The sequence below is a fragment of the Gadus morhua genome, chromosome 12, assembly GCF_902167405.1.
Source record: "Gadus morhua chromosome 12, gadMor3.0, whole genome shotgun sequence".
Classification (NCBI taxonomy): Eukaryota; Metazoa; Chordata; class Actinopteri; order Gadiformes; family Gadidae; genus Gadus; species Gadus morhua.
Genome location: NC_044059.1, coordinates 1346335 through 1362266, shown reverse-complemented (window position 1 = coordinate 1362266; position 15932 = coordinate 1346335). Strand labels below are relative to the sequence as shown.

The following is a 15932-nucleotide window of genomic DNA, read 5'->3' as shown; positions in this document are numbered from 1 at the left end:
TATTCCTCAGCCTGTTTGTCCGGCTCCCAAGGGACCTGTATCTCCAACCCGAAGGGAGGAGTTGGAAGAAGCCATGGCCGGGGTGTGATGGGTCACTCATAATTATTTTTGCCCTATTCAGCCCCCGGGAGGTGGCAATGTTCTCCAGGGAGGGCAGGGGGCAGCAGATGATTTTTCCTGCCGTCTTAATAACCCCCTGCAGGGTTTTTTTCTGTCTTTGGCTGTGCAGTTTGTGTACCACACTGTAATGCCATACACCAGTACACTTTCAACAGCAGAGTGGTAAAAGGTCTGCAGCAGCTTTGTCCCCACCTGGCATTTCCTCAGCAGTCTTAGAAAAAATAGCCTCTGCTGAGCTTTTCCGACCACCGCAGCCGTGTTGGTGTACCAGGTTAGGTCCTTACTCTACCTGCATCCCCAGAAACTTGAAGGAGGAGACCCTCTCCACGCAGACCTGCGTGGAGAGGCGTGCACAAAATAACCTATTATTAGGTTATTAGCGTTCCTAACTTTATATTTGTATTGTATTGCATTGTATTTATCTATTTCACTACAGAGTAATAGTTAAATGTGATGGGGATAACGTGAATAATAATAATAAAAAACATTTACCATTTAGTAAATGCCTGCTCACCTATCTACCCATCTATTATCTATCTATCTATCTATTACCTATAATCTATTCTCTAAATTAAATTAAGGAAATTAAATTAACACAAGCTAGCTAGACTATGATACACATTAAACACTCAGGGCCCTATCTTGCATCCGGCGCAAGTGACTTAGTCACTGGCACATGTGTCGTTGCTAGTTTACAACTGGCGCAGAGCGTTCTTTTCCCACCACCGCCACTCGCCGGTAAATTAGGGATTGATCATGCGCCCCAAGGGGCGGTTCGGCTGAAGGAGGAAGCTAGTAATGTCCGTTGCCTTGCAACGGACAACTGATTACGTAAAGGGGTTGTCCGTTGCCTTGCAACGGACAACCCCTTACGCCTCATGCCCACTGCACCGTCAGACAAAGGACGTGGGAAGGCGTGGATGACGGATGGGGGAGTAGTCTTTGCAGAGGAAACCGTCAGCCAATCAAATCGCTTCCCGCTAACAACAACAAAGCCGGGATCTTCCCGCTTCTTCCTGCTTGTTGCGTTGTCATTGCAAGATGACCCGCTTTACCGCTTTCCAGTATCGTCAGAGCCCGAGTCGCGTCACAGTGCTTAAATTTGCATACGCGATCTGATTGGATGACGGATCCGTCGCTGCCGAAAAAGTTGAACATTTTTCAACTTTTTGACGGAGCCGAAGGCTCCAACGGAACGAACGGATCCACAATGCATTGCGCGTCTGTCCCCATTCAAAGTCAATGGGGATCAGTCAACGGACGGAGGTAGTGGGCACGAGGCGTTACGTAAAAATCGAGGCGTTACGTAAAAATCACAGCTGATTACGTACCCGGTACGATTTTCGCCCCGGTACAATTTTAACGTGACAGCGCCCTTAATTAGGCTGAATCCGAATACTTAGTACATACAATTTCTGTTCAGTGTCTACTACTTGACCGTACCACACTTGACTGTGTAGTACGGTCTACAGCTATGCGTAGAACGCCTCGGAGCGCTTCCGAACACCGCCGAAACTCCACCGGATGTTTGGAGATGACGTATCTCCCCTCAGATGCCGGCAAAATTACCTTGATAAATTACCTGTTTTCCGTCTTGTCATCGTTGCTATTAAATTAAAAATGTCTCTTTTTACTTAATTACTTACTTAACTTTTTTAATCTTTTTAATGTCTCTTTTTTTCGCCGCTTTCTACGACGTCTTTCTGGTGGTGTCGGGTCAGCCATCTCTTCTTCGTTCGTTACCAGACTCCGGTTGCATTGTGGGGTAGCGTAGTGAACTCCGTTGTTTACTGTGGCGGTAGTACGCATTCGGAAACGTTTTCCGTACTACACAATGCGTACTGAGCATTCGGACGCGCTATATTTGTGGCGTACTATATAGCAGTTAAGTATGAGTATTCGGATTCAGCCTACTTAAAATATACGAAACAAACGGAGAAGGGAGGGGGCGCGGGAGCAACTGCTAGGGTGCACTGAAACCGTCACAGTAATTCGCAGGACAATGCAACAAGCCCTGATTGCAAGTGATTTCCAACCGTTCTCAATTGTGGAGGACAAGGGATTCAGAAGTTTCACACAGGCTCTCAATCCGGGCTGTCGCTTCGAAGTTTAAATATTTTTAAAGATTGATCGATTGATAGAAAGCGGGGAGCATAGGACCCTTTTTTAAAAAAAACAAGGTCCTATGTTCCCCGTTTTTCCCAAAAAGGGTCCTATGTTCCCCTGTAGCCATACATACCGGGGAGCATAGGACCCTTTTGGGGAAAAGCGGGGAACATCCTATGTACCCCGCTTTTCCCAAAAAGGGTCCTATGCTCCCCGCTTTCTATCAATCTATCAATCTTTAAAAATATTTAAACTTTGAAGCGACATTCGGGTGATGACAGCCAATCGGCGTTCAACAGCGTGGCCACTGAGTGACATGTGTAACGTAAAAGCCAATCAGCGTTCAACCGGCCAACTCAGTACAGTCAGGGTGAACTGCAGCATGGAGGAGAAAGTGATTGTTGCCGTTTGCGACTCCCGGAGCTCTTTATATAATAGTATATAATATAATATAATTGTATAATAATATCATGGCCAAAAGCTCTGTGCGCCTCCGGATGGCTGTAGCGCGGGGAGCTCTCGTAGGGATTGGGCTTCTTGGGGTTTGTTTACGGCGTATGAATATACTGCGTCAGGTTCTCCGACGTCTCTCCCTCTTCCACAAAAGGTAGAGACATGCAATGGTAGTTATCTCGGCCGGAATATGGCAGTAATGGTGGAAAAAGTAATAGACCGGGGAACATAGAACCCTTTTTTTGAAAAAGGGTCCTATGTTCCACGGTCACATACATATCGGGGAACATAGGACCCTTTTTAAAAAAAAAGGGTCCTATGTTCCCCAGTCTCAATCAAAGAGGGGAACATAGGACCCGGGGAACATATTGCTGCGTTCGAGTATTCTCTGCGAATCGACTCGGATCTCGGATCTGACGCCACGCCCACGCTACAAGCGTTTTATTATTTCTCTCGGGCGTTGGAGGAAAACATGGACGCCACCCGGAAAGCTTTTGTTGCGGTAGCATTGGCAGAGGACCAGGCGCTCCAAAATAAGTAGGCTATAGGCCATAGGCAGAGATACGGACGCAGTAAGGTATTGCAGTAATACGAGTGATTGAAATTGCCATTTAAACCACCAAAGGGGTCCAAGCACAATGAAAACAGTTCATACGTCAAGTCACAATGGGCGCAGCCATCTTGAATTCTGTCTCGGGATTTTGCTCGGTCACCACTCAGTTCAACCGAGATGGCGGGTTCGCCGTCCGAGGAAAAGGGGCGTGTTTGTGCTTGTCGCTAGGCAACGTCCTCGGACCTCCGAGACGGATGGATATTAAAACGCAGCAATAAATAGGACCCGGGGAACATAGACACGCTCCCCTCAATCCTATGTATGTTCCTCCAAGCAGGAAAACACTCTATCAAAAAATGATTCCAAGACTGTATGACCGTCGGAATTGCGGCATGGCACCATTATAAAAGGTAAACGTAAACGGTAATATGAAGAGCCGTTTGGGAGCCGAAAGAGCCAGCTCTTGTTGGTGAGCCGTTCCAAGAGATCCGGCTCACTAAAAAGAGCCGAAATTCCCATCACTAGCTGCTAGCATCAGTGTTATTAGCTCTAAGCCTCTGTTTGCTAGCACACGTAATATGGGTACTCATGGTGCAATCCATTTGTATGGTATGTGGGTACGTCCAAGTCGTAAGTTGCAAATGTCCCTGCTTTCTTGCGGCAATTGAGGAGGCACGTCCCCTTTTGGTCGTATTAGCTTTCCCGTTCCTCATTGGCTAGTCATTGTTATTGATGGCTACATTAGCCTCTTCAGCAAACCAGCTGGAAAACAAACAGAACAATCGTAGTATTGCACGCATAGCAAGGCCGTGCAATGCATAAATTGGTGACCCGCATAAAGTAGCAATGTAAGTGTGTAAGAGCATTTAAAATCAACATTAAAATGACCAACGTGATACAAATACAAAGAAAATAGATCTCTTTACGGCGTCTGCCTCACTGAACTCGCTCTACTTTCCGAATAGCAATTGGGACCGACCAAAAGGGGGCGTTCCTCCGTGAAATGCTGCAACAAGGCTGGGAGATTTACAACTTACGACTTGCACGTACCGGCGTACAAAACAAATGGACACCATATTAGGGCCCGACCGATTTAATCGGCCGATTATAGCCTTTTTGAAAATAATCAACATCTGCCAAAAAGATGCAGATTACAACCGATTATTATTATTATTTATTTATTTTTAGAAATGTTATTGCGCTTAGTATCCTGCAGATTGCGCTCCTACTCGCCTTGAATGGTGGATTCAATGATTAGTTTCCGTGACCCAGTTCGCGTGATTCAGTTCGCCACGAGGAGTCGTTCGCGAATCGTTTGTTCGTTCGTTCAGTCGAGTTTCCGGTAGCACTAACTCCACTGAGTCTGACTGACTCAACTGAGAACTGAGAACTAGGCTGACAGAGTCAGTCAGACTCAGTGGAGTTGGTGCTACCGGAAACTCGTTCTTTCGTTCAGTCGAGTTTCCGGTGAATCGAATGGTGAACGAGACGACAGAATGAACGAGAGAGACAAACCGGTTCAGTTCGTTCGTCCTAAAGACTCGGTCATTCGAACCGGTTCGCGAACGAACGAGCCAACACTATAACTAACAACTTTAGCTGGAGTAAAAAAGAGGAGATTGAATTTTACCGTACAACATGAAAGCACGCTCGCTCAGGCAGCTGCGCCCTCACCTCACCAATGTACACAAGACGCGTTGTTGGAGCATGTTGTGCCTGTTTTTCTTTAGGTCCCAGGCCATGTTAATTTGTTATACTGTAGAATCTAACGGTGAGACCATACTGCTCAGCACGCACGTGTTAGTCACTGCTCACGAGCGCAGCACATTGGGAGTTAGTTAATATTTTACATTACACTCATTTTTGACTGTAAATGTATTCTAAAACACTCAAAGGTTCTGCATTAAATTCACATATTCGTCAAAAGTGTTTAAGGTATATTTAAGGTATCAAGAACTACGTTTTATATGCTTTTTTTTGTTTTGTTTTTAATCGGCCGATTAAATCGTAATCGTAATTTTTCTCTGAAAATAATCGGCATCGGCACTCAAAAATCAATATCGGTCGGGCCCTACACCATATGCATGCGATTTATATATGATGAGTTCACATAGTTTCCGTCCCCAACTGACCTAAGCTAAGCCAACCATTGTTTGCTGTTACAGTTTATATTTCAATTGTTATCATTTGCATCACCGACAAGGACTAGCATTGTTTCAAGAAAGTGTGTGTGTGTGCGCGCTCATTGCCCATGGCTTCCTCAGGTAACACTCCGGAAGCTGCTGGACCATCTGAAGCTGGTGGCGTCTCACCAGGAGGTGAATAAGATGACGTGTCAGAACTTGGCCGTGTGCTTCGGCCCTGTGCTGCTCAGCCAGCGGCAGGAGGCCTCCTGCCACACCAACCGGGTCTTCATCGACTCCGAGGAGCTGGCCAGTGCCCTGCACTTCAAGAAACACATCGAGGTCCTCCACTACCTGCTGCAGCTTTGGCCAGGTGAGACATCTGCACTGACCACAAGCATGTTAACATGCAGTTCCACATGTTGGCCTTGAATAGGTGTATATGTAGGGGAGAGCCGGGTCGATTAAAACACTTTTCAGTTAAACGTCTTTTTCAAAGATGACGTTACGCATACAAATAATTTCAACATGTGATCAACAATTCAACTCCTATGTGTGTTCTCTTAGTTACAAGTGTAATTTAATACATATGTTGGATGATCGAGCTGTTTTTTAACTTTGAACGTAAGTTGACAACTGTTTCAAACGCCCCGCCTAGTCGGGATGTTTGAAACACACATGCGGCACGAATGAAACAGCATATTTTAAAAATAAACGATTGACCTTACTCTTGTTTTTATGCAATATACCGGACAACATAGTAGTGTACTCGTCATTGGTAAAATTTCTGCATTCTTGGGGAGGAAGACTTTGTTTACGATGTTTACGTAGCTGCCGCTGCGATCGACATCCAGCCTACCTTAAAGGGTACTGTCGGAGGTGGAAACGCGACCTCGGAACTGAGCTGGGCTATACCGCCCCCTCCCTACCGGACAGAGGCGAACCGAACAATTCCGCACCCTTCAGTGGAAACGCGGCATAAGTGCGCCAGATTGGTGCCAATCATTGTCTTGTTTGCATTGTAATGCACAACTTTCCCTCTCCTTGTTATAAAACAACATGTATCCAAACAACTTTAGTCAATGCAGCCTCCTATGTCAGTGTTGCTTTACGAATACTATAGCATATCGGATTATCAAAATTGTTAAGTGTGTGCGTGTGTGGGTTTTCATGTAGGCTATAGACCAGGGGTGCCCAACCAGTCGATCGCGGTCTAGCAGTAGACTGCCGACAGATCCCAAGTCGACCGCGAGGGGTGAAGGAAAAAAAAAAAATTTTTTTTTTTTTTTTTAATAAAATGAAAATTGCGCGGGACATGTACGCGCGGTAGCGCATGCGCTGTCAACAGCAGTTTAAAGCCGTCAACAGTAGTTACGCACTCCTAAACGTTGGCATGGCTGAGGGGAAACGAGCTAAGACCTACCATTTTCACCCTGAGTGGGAGGAAGATTATTGATTATTGTTGAGAACATTCCGTCTGCCATGCGCAGACGGAATGAAACCCCCACTGAAGTCCGTAGGTTCACGATACAACGCACCCCCCCCCCCCCCCCCCCCCCCTGCTTGAAGGTAGGTTTGCAATGTTGACACTAGGCTGGTAGATCTCGGGAGGTTGGCTACTTGAAAAGTAGCTCTTGGGTCAAAAAATGTTGGCAGACTGATTGTCTTGGCTTGCATGAAGGAAATATTGTGATGTTATAGGCCTACTGCATATATCAGTATCGATCGTATTGCGTAACAATCGCGAGATGGGGACCCCCCCCCGAATAGTGCCGGGTATTTTGGACACTGGGTAAAAGCTTAGAAATAAACGCTGGGCAAAGATGTTGTTGCTGGAGTAGGCTACCATCAAAACGTGGGATAAATAATCGGAAATGTGTTTACAACGTCGGGTGAAAGATTTAATTAGGGATTATCAGGGGGGGGGGATTCACAAGTGGGACTGGCAAGTTAGCCCATAGCTAGCACTATGCCTTCTATTTCTAGATCTTCTGACTAAGTTTACCCTTACTTATCTGAACGAACTAACGACATATTCACTCTCACTAGATATAAAGGAAACGTTGACTTTCACTCTGTGCTATTCACTGACAGTAAAAAAAAGAAGGGCCGTTATTGTACGCACTGCGGTTCATAGACTAGCTCCAGTGCTCGTTGCTGCGTTACTAAATGATAGCAACTCTCCACTCATTCTCCTCTGACCATGCATTTAATTGACTTTGACGGCCATCAGTTCTCGGCAATTCCTCATTCGCCCTCTCACGTCTGACAGGTTTAAAACTATACGGCCGTGGGCCATCAAACTTGTTATCTGTGGTTCTTGCCACCTCTACGATGCCATAGTTCTAGCACTTTGCTGAGGCTACCTTCCATCACATCTCCCCAACGTGACATCATCGCCGAGTTGCGTTAGGAAACACCCGTTACTACCAAAAATAACAACTTTTACACCATTTTGGAGACATTTTTAAAGTGATATACATATATTGAGTGCTTTATGTACCCATTAATCGACAGTGGTGGTTAACCTACAACACAGCCTTTAAGCCCCCCGCCCCCTGTTGGATTAGCGGTTGATCAGCTGTAATGGAAGAAAATGCCTCTCCTCTACATAATCAGAGAACAAATGCTGTAGACTCTGAACCAAGACATTGAAGGGGTCTTCAATATATAATTATCTGAAAATAAAAACAAAATGCCTGTGTTTTAAATGGGCGGACACAGTCCATCCGGATATTGAATAGTCTGTTCATATTTGTAGCCCCTGTTATTGAAGGGAGCAAAAGGCCAAACATTGGATGGCAATAGAATAAATATAAGAAATCTTCCACAAATAGGAAAATGCAATTCAAATGAGTAAGATATATTACACAGGTTGTATCTAGCTTGTCCTGGAAAAATTTACCTAATCACATCAAGAGGGGCCCCCACTCACGCTTATTGACCTACTGCTTTTGGGAGAAATGTGAACCGTAGCAGGCCAAACCCCTGTGTGCCTCTGCCAGCCTATCTCGCCCAGCGTGAAGGAATCACATTCGGTGTCGTTCCTGCCTCTTCTCATCCCCGCCTCCCGCCAACATCACCATCTCATTTATTCGCTGTATGATAGGACTTATTTTTGGGATCCCACTTTTCCTCACTTGGCCATCTGGTGACTTTGAACACATGCACAGGTTGTGACAGTGGTCTGTTTTTTTTTTTGTATTTGTGTGTCTGTATTCTTAAAAGCCAGTGATCTTTTGGTATTTGCTGAATATCTGGATATATCCGGTCTCATGCATGAAAAATGTGTGGCACAAGGGGCATACCGTCCATCTGTCTGTCTGTCTGTCTGTGCTTGTGAAAGAGAACAGGTTAGGTATAACTTGCTTCATTGTTCACAGTGTTTGAGTTACAATTACAATTAGGGCATTTAGCATACGCTTTTATCCAAAGAGACTTACATCGGTTAATACACACATTGACACACCGACAGCAGAGTCAACCATGCAAGGCGACAGCCAGCTCGTCAGGATTAGTTAGGTTTAAGTGTCTTGCTCAGGGACACATCAACACTCAGCTAGGAGGACCTGGGGATCGAACTAGCAAAGCCGACCCTTGCATAGAACTGAATGTGAAAATTAATAAATCTGTGTCTTGCCAACCAAATGGTCTCCCCAGGCTTTTTGTAATTTGATTTAGATGAGCAGAAGTAAAGATTGTCCACTTTCATATTATTTCACTGATTTTCTGTGTTTTTCCTTCTATTTTAACTACAACCATCAACCGTATCAATGTCTCTTGCTCCTTTCCAATTTAGTAAACTAGTGCTGTGGAGACACATAGGTACACAGGCAGTGAAATTACAAACAGAGAGAAAGAGAGAGACAGGGAAACTGTTCTTCTTGTGTGTAAGTGTTGGCTGACTAGTTAGAGAGCATTATAGAGCGATAGATTATATATGTTGCAGTAAGTTCAGCATGTGTGTGCCTCTCATCTGTATGGTGTGGAATTCAACTTTTAACTTTGTACATGACTTTACTCGGTTACCAGCATTAGACCATCCAATCTAATTGGATAACACAAGTAACATCTTTCAAATATAGGTCGAGTATAAATGATTCCCGGACCCAGAGTCCACCTTTTGAATGTCATTTCCAATACAATTACTATGTTGACTAAATCAATAGAAATGCATGATTGCATTGATTGAATCATTGAAGTTTGACTGGGACCAATGCCATTTAATGGTCTAGGAAGGAAAAACAGAGCAATGAAACTACTACTCAAACAGGATTCATAGCAACAAGCCCATAGGATCTTTCTAAGGACCTTTTTTCCTTTTTGTACCTGAATCTGAGCAGATTTTGATAGAAAGAAAATATTAATATTTAATATTCACAATGCTCATCCCCTTATCATTCCCCTCTCTTTATGTTCCTCCTATAGTGATCTATCCGGGCCAGCCCTTGAACTCCACCCCGACTCCTCACGCCTCTTCGTCTCTGACCAGTACCACTACCGCCATGATGATTGACCTCCTGGGGGCCCCTCCACCACTTCGGCGGAGGAAGGAGCGGCCCCAGGTGCTGAACCTGAATGAGGCGGAGATGGCGGGCGTGCTGCGGCCCAAACCGGGCCGCCTGGACAGCCCCAGCAACCGCTACGCTGGCGACTGGAGCTGCTGTGGTGAGAGCTATTTCGGAGTGCCGGAAGTACAAATGCTCTCCGGGCCTCAGAGTGGCAGAGTTGAGGCGGACTATGACGACGTGCCCTCTGAGGCAGGTGTAGAGGAGGAGGAGCAGCAGGAGAAGGAACATAAAGTTTATGAGGTGAAGGTGGAGGAGGAGGTGAAGGAGAAGCCAGAGGCTAGACAACATGATTGGGAGGATGGATCAGAAAAAGAGTCGGAAAAGGGAAAAGAGGGGGCGGTGGAGGAGGAGAAGGATGATGAGAAAAGACAAGAGACAGACAAAGAGGAGGTGGAGGAGGATGATAATGAAGAGGAGCAGGGGGAGGTGCTGGTTGAGTCTGACAGTTTTGGATGCACTCAGCCCTTAGAGACCAAGATGAAGGAAGAAGTAGCCATGATGGAACATGAGGAAGAGAAGAAGGGGCAGCAGCAGCAGGAGGAGGAAAGGTTGCGCATCCACATTCTGCAACCACACCTCCAAAAGAAGCATGCGTACCAGGCCTACGTGAATATCCAGGACATCAGCCCCGTGCTCAGCAACAGGGTCAATCTGCGGGACCTGCAAGAGAGCATAGACACGCTCATAGGCAACCTGGAGAGGGAGCTCAACAAGAACAAGCTTAACGTTGGCTACTGACGTGCACGTCCGCACCACGAATACCTTGCACATGCATGTCTGGCACGCATGCAAACGCATGATGTTAGACCGATGGCGGTGCTTCAGGGTACAACCACAGTGTGGGTGAAATGTACGGCAACACTGATGTGTTGATGCTCAATGTGCTTTATTTTCCAGTACAACAAAAGACTAAATATGAATAATTATTTGTAAAAGATGAGAGGTCTTCGCTATTTTCTCTACCCTTAGACATTCCACAATGATTTAGCTATCAACTATTTGTTTATTTTGTTCCTTTTTTACGATGTAATCCGGGTTTGTGTTTAATGTTATTGTTGGTTCTCTTCTTATTGGAAGAACTCATTGACCCCCAGGGGTGTAAAAGGTGCCTTGATTGTGCGAAGGTGGTGTGCTGAATAGGACAATCCTGAAGTTAAGGAACACAGAAACAATATTATTAATAATAATAATATGCCAATATTAACATTGTATTATTCAGATGATATTTGACATGCTGGAAGTCTGGAAATAACATTGATCCCCAAGCTATTATTAGGATTTCCTTGTTTGAGCTACGTTATCTGATGTTTTATGGTTCTTTAGGTCTAACGAATGTTGGTATTAAATCCATAAGCCAGCTTGTAATGTTCTAGTATTAGGAAAAGTCTGGAAAATTGTCGGTATTGTTATGCCTCACATAATGGGCCTGAGGGGTATTCCATCAAAGTCGCTAACAAAGGTGGCGCTTAGTTGATTAAGCCCAGTTAGAACTAACGCCAACTTCCACTTGAGGCTAAAGCCGTTCCAGCAACCCAGTTCAGCAACCCAGCTAACGCTACATGCCCACTGCACCGTCAGTCAACGGACGTGGGAAGGCGTGGCTGACGGATGGGGGAGTAGTATTTGCAGAGGCATCCGTCAGCCAATCAAATCGCTTCGCCGGGTTCTTCCCGCTTCTTCCTGCTTGTTGCGAGGCAAGATGACCCGCTTTCCCGCTTTCCAGTATCGTCAGAGCCCGAGTCGCGTCACAGTGCTTAAATTTGCATACGCAATCTGATTGGATGACGGATCCGTCGCTGCCAAAAAAGTTGAACATTTTTCAACTTTTTGACGGAGCCGAAGGCTCCAACGGAACGGACGGATCCACAATGCATTGCGCGTCCGTCCCCATTCAAAGTCAATGGGGATCAGTCAACGGACGGAGGTAGTGGGCACGAGGCGTAAGGCTAGTTCAAGCCAGGCTTACGTTATCGTGGATTACGCCGCTCACGAGATATGTAACCAGCCCAGAACCATGAATGTCGAATCATGGATCAAATGTCCGAAAAGGACCGAGAGGGATCTTTTCCAGCGGTGAACAGAAGTCTATGAGGAGTACAACTGTACAAGCATATATAACTCAAAAAGGGAACCCCATCACCATTAATAAAAACAGGGAGGCCGCCTGACAATAAAATCGCTGTTCTTTTGAATGCATAAGTAGTATTAAGCGTAAGATATTTAAATGTAATATTGACCGATTTGTCATCAGGGAGATGGTCTTGAAGTACCATGTCAGACTTGCACCCGATCGTCTAGGGTTCAATCCCCAGCCATTTAGTAATTTAGGAAGGATTCCTGGAGAAATCCAACAACTTTTCATGCATTTTATTTTCCATTTCTTTGAATAGACTTAATTGACTAAACATAGTATTTATGAACAGAGGTGGTCTCAGCTACCTGCCGAGAAACTCACCTGAAAGGAATTTACGTGGCTGACAATTTCCCATGCAGCAGTGTCTTAATTTCCCTATCAGTAACATTAATATTAACATTAACTTTACCATGGGTTTTTGCAAGTTATATTTTGGTTCTGGGGATATTGTAAGACATATTTATTATATAAAAAGTCAATTGTGAGGCCTAATTTTTCTGATATAAAGTAAATTACAAAAATAAGCCTACGCCAAAAATTGAAAAAAAGTTGTTGGAGAAATCCAACAACTGTTCATGCCTTTTATTTTCCATTTCTTTGAATAGACTTAATTGACTAAACATAGTATTTATGAACAGAGGTGGTCTCGGCTACCTGCCGAGAAACTCACCTGAAAGGAATTTACGTGGCCGACAATTTCCCATGCAGCAGTGTCTTAATTTCCCTATCAGTAACATTAATATTAACATTAACTTTACCATGGGTTTTTGCAAGTTATATTTTGGTTCTGGGGATATTGTAAGACATATTTATTATGTAAAAAGTCAATTGTGAGGCCTAATTTCTCTGATATAAAGTAAATTAAAAAAATAAGCCTCCGCCAAAAATTGAAGGACGTAGGCTACTCAGGACGCGAACTCGCTTCGCCCGAACCTCAGGGCAAATACTAGACCACTCCCCGAACTGCTAGTTCACAAATTTGACAGAATACATAGCATTAGATACAAATGTTATAATATCCACTATAACAATAGATAGCAATTCATTTAATTATTTTATTTGCATAATTTGATCTTAGACCCTTAAAATATACGCTGTTTGTAAGCCTACTTCATATATGTACATATATGACAAAATCGTGAGGACTAGGCTTGGTGGAACCTTCTGATGGTACACTTGTTTCCGACAGATGGGACTTCTCTGAAACACCGCTCAAGTAAGCCTGAGAGTTGGCCTGGTACCGACCAGTTTCATTTGGTCAGATAAATTGCCATGGTTACTTAGCAGAGTTTCCCTTAAGTCAGGTCGATGGAACGCAACTCTACCTTAAAGTAGCAAGGCTAAGCGAAATAAGCCCGGCTTTGCCTTTAGCTTTGTTGATGGAATACCCCCCTGGTCAGGGAAAATTAGGTGGTCCTAGTTGTTTCAGTATGATTACGTTTTGGAATGCTTTCGGTGAGACTTTCCCTACGTTCAGAAAGCTGGTCTAATCTGTCCAAAATCATCAAATCAAAATTATGTGAATTGAATTATTTTCTACTTATGTCTGATGCTGTGTAAATGTTACTTCAACCTGGAATGGGTGCAATTCCAGTCTTCCATAGTAATCTTCGAATAACTCAAGCTTCATTATACATATCTACAAATATTTTAGAAATGTGATTTATACACTTTTCACATTGACTTCTTGACAAAAGTAATCTTGGTATGTTTATCGGTTTCTACTTAAGACTTGGAGTTGAAATAACGTAGTATTTATTGATCTCAGGGGTAAGTAGAAAAAAGGAGAAAATCTCTCTACAGTAATTTTTTAACATATATGCACTTATAAGGCGGGGTGTGTGCTGATATGGTTCACATTGCACTACTACACGTATCAGTGTGTGTAAGCACTGCCATGGACTAGCATGGTTCGACACAATGCTATGCAGTGGCAGATAAAAATGACTCAGGCTAAGTAATTGAAATTGCCTTCAGTAATTTGGACACATAAAGTCACACACTCTAAGCATGTGACGGCATAAGATGGAGATATGGGGGATTGCCCTCCAAAATGAGTCCATAGTATTTAATGGAGTGTTCAACTGTGGGTTGAAGACAAAAAATGGAAGACAAATGTTTCTTCTGATTCTTCCCCACTGGACAAAACCTTTGGGCCAAACTATTAAAACCATGAGTGGGACAAAGGCAAATGTGAAGCGCATGGTAGGAGTGGCTATTACATAGTAAAAATCGTAACAGTATGAGTTTTATTCAGCTGCCTGAATAGATAAAATAATTTCTCCAGCTATCCAGGGATTCAGAATGATCATTTAACCTATATGTGTACAGATAAATATCTATAAAAATGTATGAGTATATTTTGTTAGCTTATGTTTCAGTGCCGTAATAAAAATTAAGAATGTATAAACATAGATAATAGATACTGTATTTATATTAATATGTATATTTACAGTATATATTTATATAGAATAATGCTAGTCTACCCACTTCAACCAAATGGTTTGTTGAAACATCTTATCTCTGGTTATAGCAACTGCTGTATCAACAATGCATTGCTTTTTTCAGCCATGAGCTGTGTCATTTATTCCCAGAGTGTGAGATGGTGAAAGTGGGCTACAGTGGGTTGTCTTCCACACCATTTGTCCCTGGGAAACACAGAGGATACAGTTGAGCCTCTGCCTCCATCTTACAGTTTTCATTGCACTCACTTATTGGTAGGTGAGTGCAACAAAAATCAAAACATCCAAAGTGAACCTTTAGTAGTCGGAAGGAAGCAAGTATCAGCCTGTGCATGCCTATGTCATTGTTTGTGTGTGTTGACATTTAATAGGTATTCAAAATGTTTTGTTTGTCCTTTGCAGAGAAAATGCTGCATAGAATGCATTAGACTAAGTGCAAATTTGACTTTGTACTGACTCCAAGAAAAGTATGATCAGAATAAAGTATAATATTTCAAGAAGACCTTTGACCTCTTGTGTCTTTCTAAGGATTTTGTGTTGTGATTTCCATGACCTAGGAAATCCCACCAGCGGTTAATGGTATAATACCACCTGCCTTACCGTTTGGCTGATTTAATTTATTTCATCTATATATTACAATATATCATGTATGAAAGATATGTATATATTTTTATGTTGGCTATCCCCTAATTAAGGCTATAGTAGGCAACTTGTTGAACAAATCAGAGAAGCTACATTTTGAAAGTATCCAACCAAAACATCCCACCTCTCAGGCCTCCCTATAAACAAAAAGATTATTAAGATCTCATTGCATTTAACATTGAATTAAAAACCAGACGGGGATGAAAACCTGATTTAAACATTCCCCAAAATGTCCATAGTTTGAAACTTTGGTTTTCATGTCTGAAATCCAACGTTTTCCAAAGCATCTCTTAAGTCCTATGTTTCTCCTCGTTTTTTTTTTTATGTTTTTGGGGGAAAGCTGGTCCCCGTGTTTGTAGCTCCATCCGCCCTTTTTCGGGAAGGCCATAATAATGTAGCCCTCAGCATAAGGGAGATAACTGAGCAGGGGACATGCCCTTAGTGGCTGCTGGGAATCTCCACAATGGCACAGCCATACTACCAGAAAACTGTTCGGGGACATTCCCGGGCTATAACGGTCCACTAAAATATAACATAAGGCATTTTTCCACTGCCAAGCCAGTTCGTTAGCAGCTTGGCAACCCCCGCAATTTCACTGCCTTGCCTGTGTAAAACCGAGTCTTCACAAAGTGGGCTTTCTTGGTTCACTGGAGAAGCCGGGGCTACGCACGGAGAGTAGACCTCTTATAATTTCCTCCTATAATTTTCATATTCCAAATATTTTTTTATGATTCCAGAGACTTGCATTTCAGAATGAGTATACATCTG

At 43.5% G+C, this 15932-nt stretch overlaps 1 protein-coding gene across 1 annotated transcript in view; it reads left to right on the top strand.

The window, feature by feature from the left end:
- The window catches only part of syde2 (synapse defective 1, Rho GTPase, homolog 2 (C. elegans)), an 86636-nt gene extending 71612 nt beyond the window's left edge, over positions 1-15024 (top strand). Inside the window, exons 7-8 of the mRNA XM_030372742.1 lie at positions 5497-5728; positions 9784-15024. Coding sequence (XP_030228602.1) covers positions 5497-5728; positions 9784-10664 — 1113 coding nt within the window. The 3' untranslated portion in view covers positions 10665-15024. The remainder of the gene's footprint in view (positions 1-5496; positions 5729-9783) is intronic.
- Positions 15025-15932: the final 908 nt, after the last annotated feature.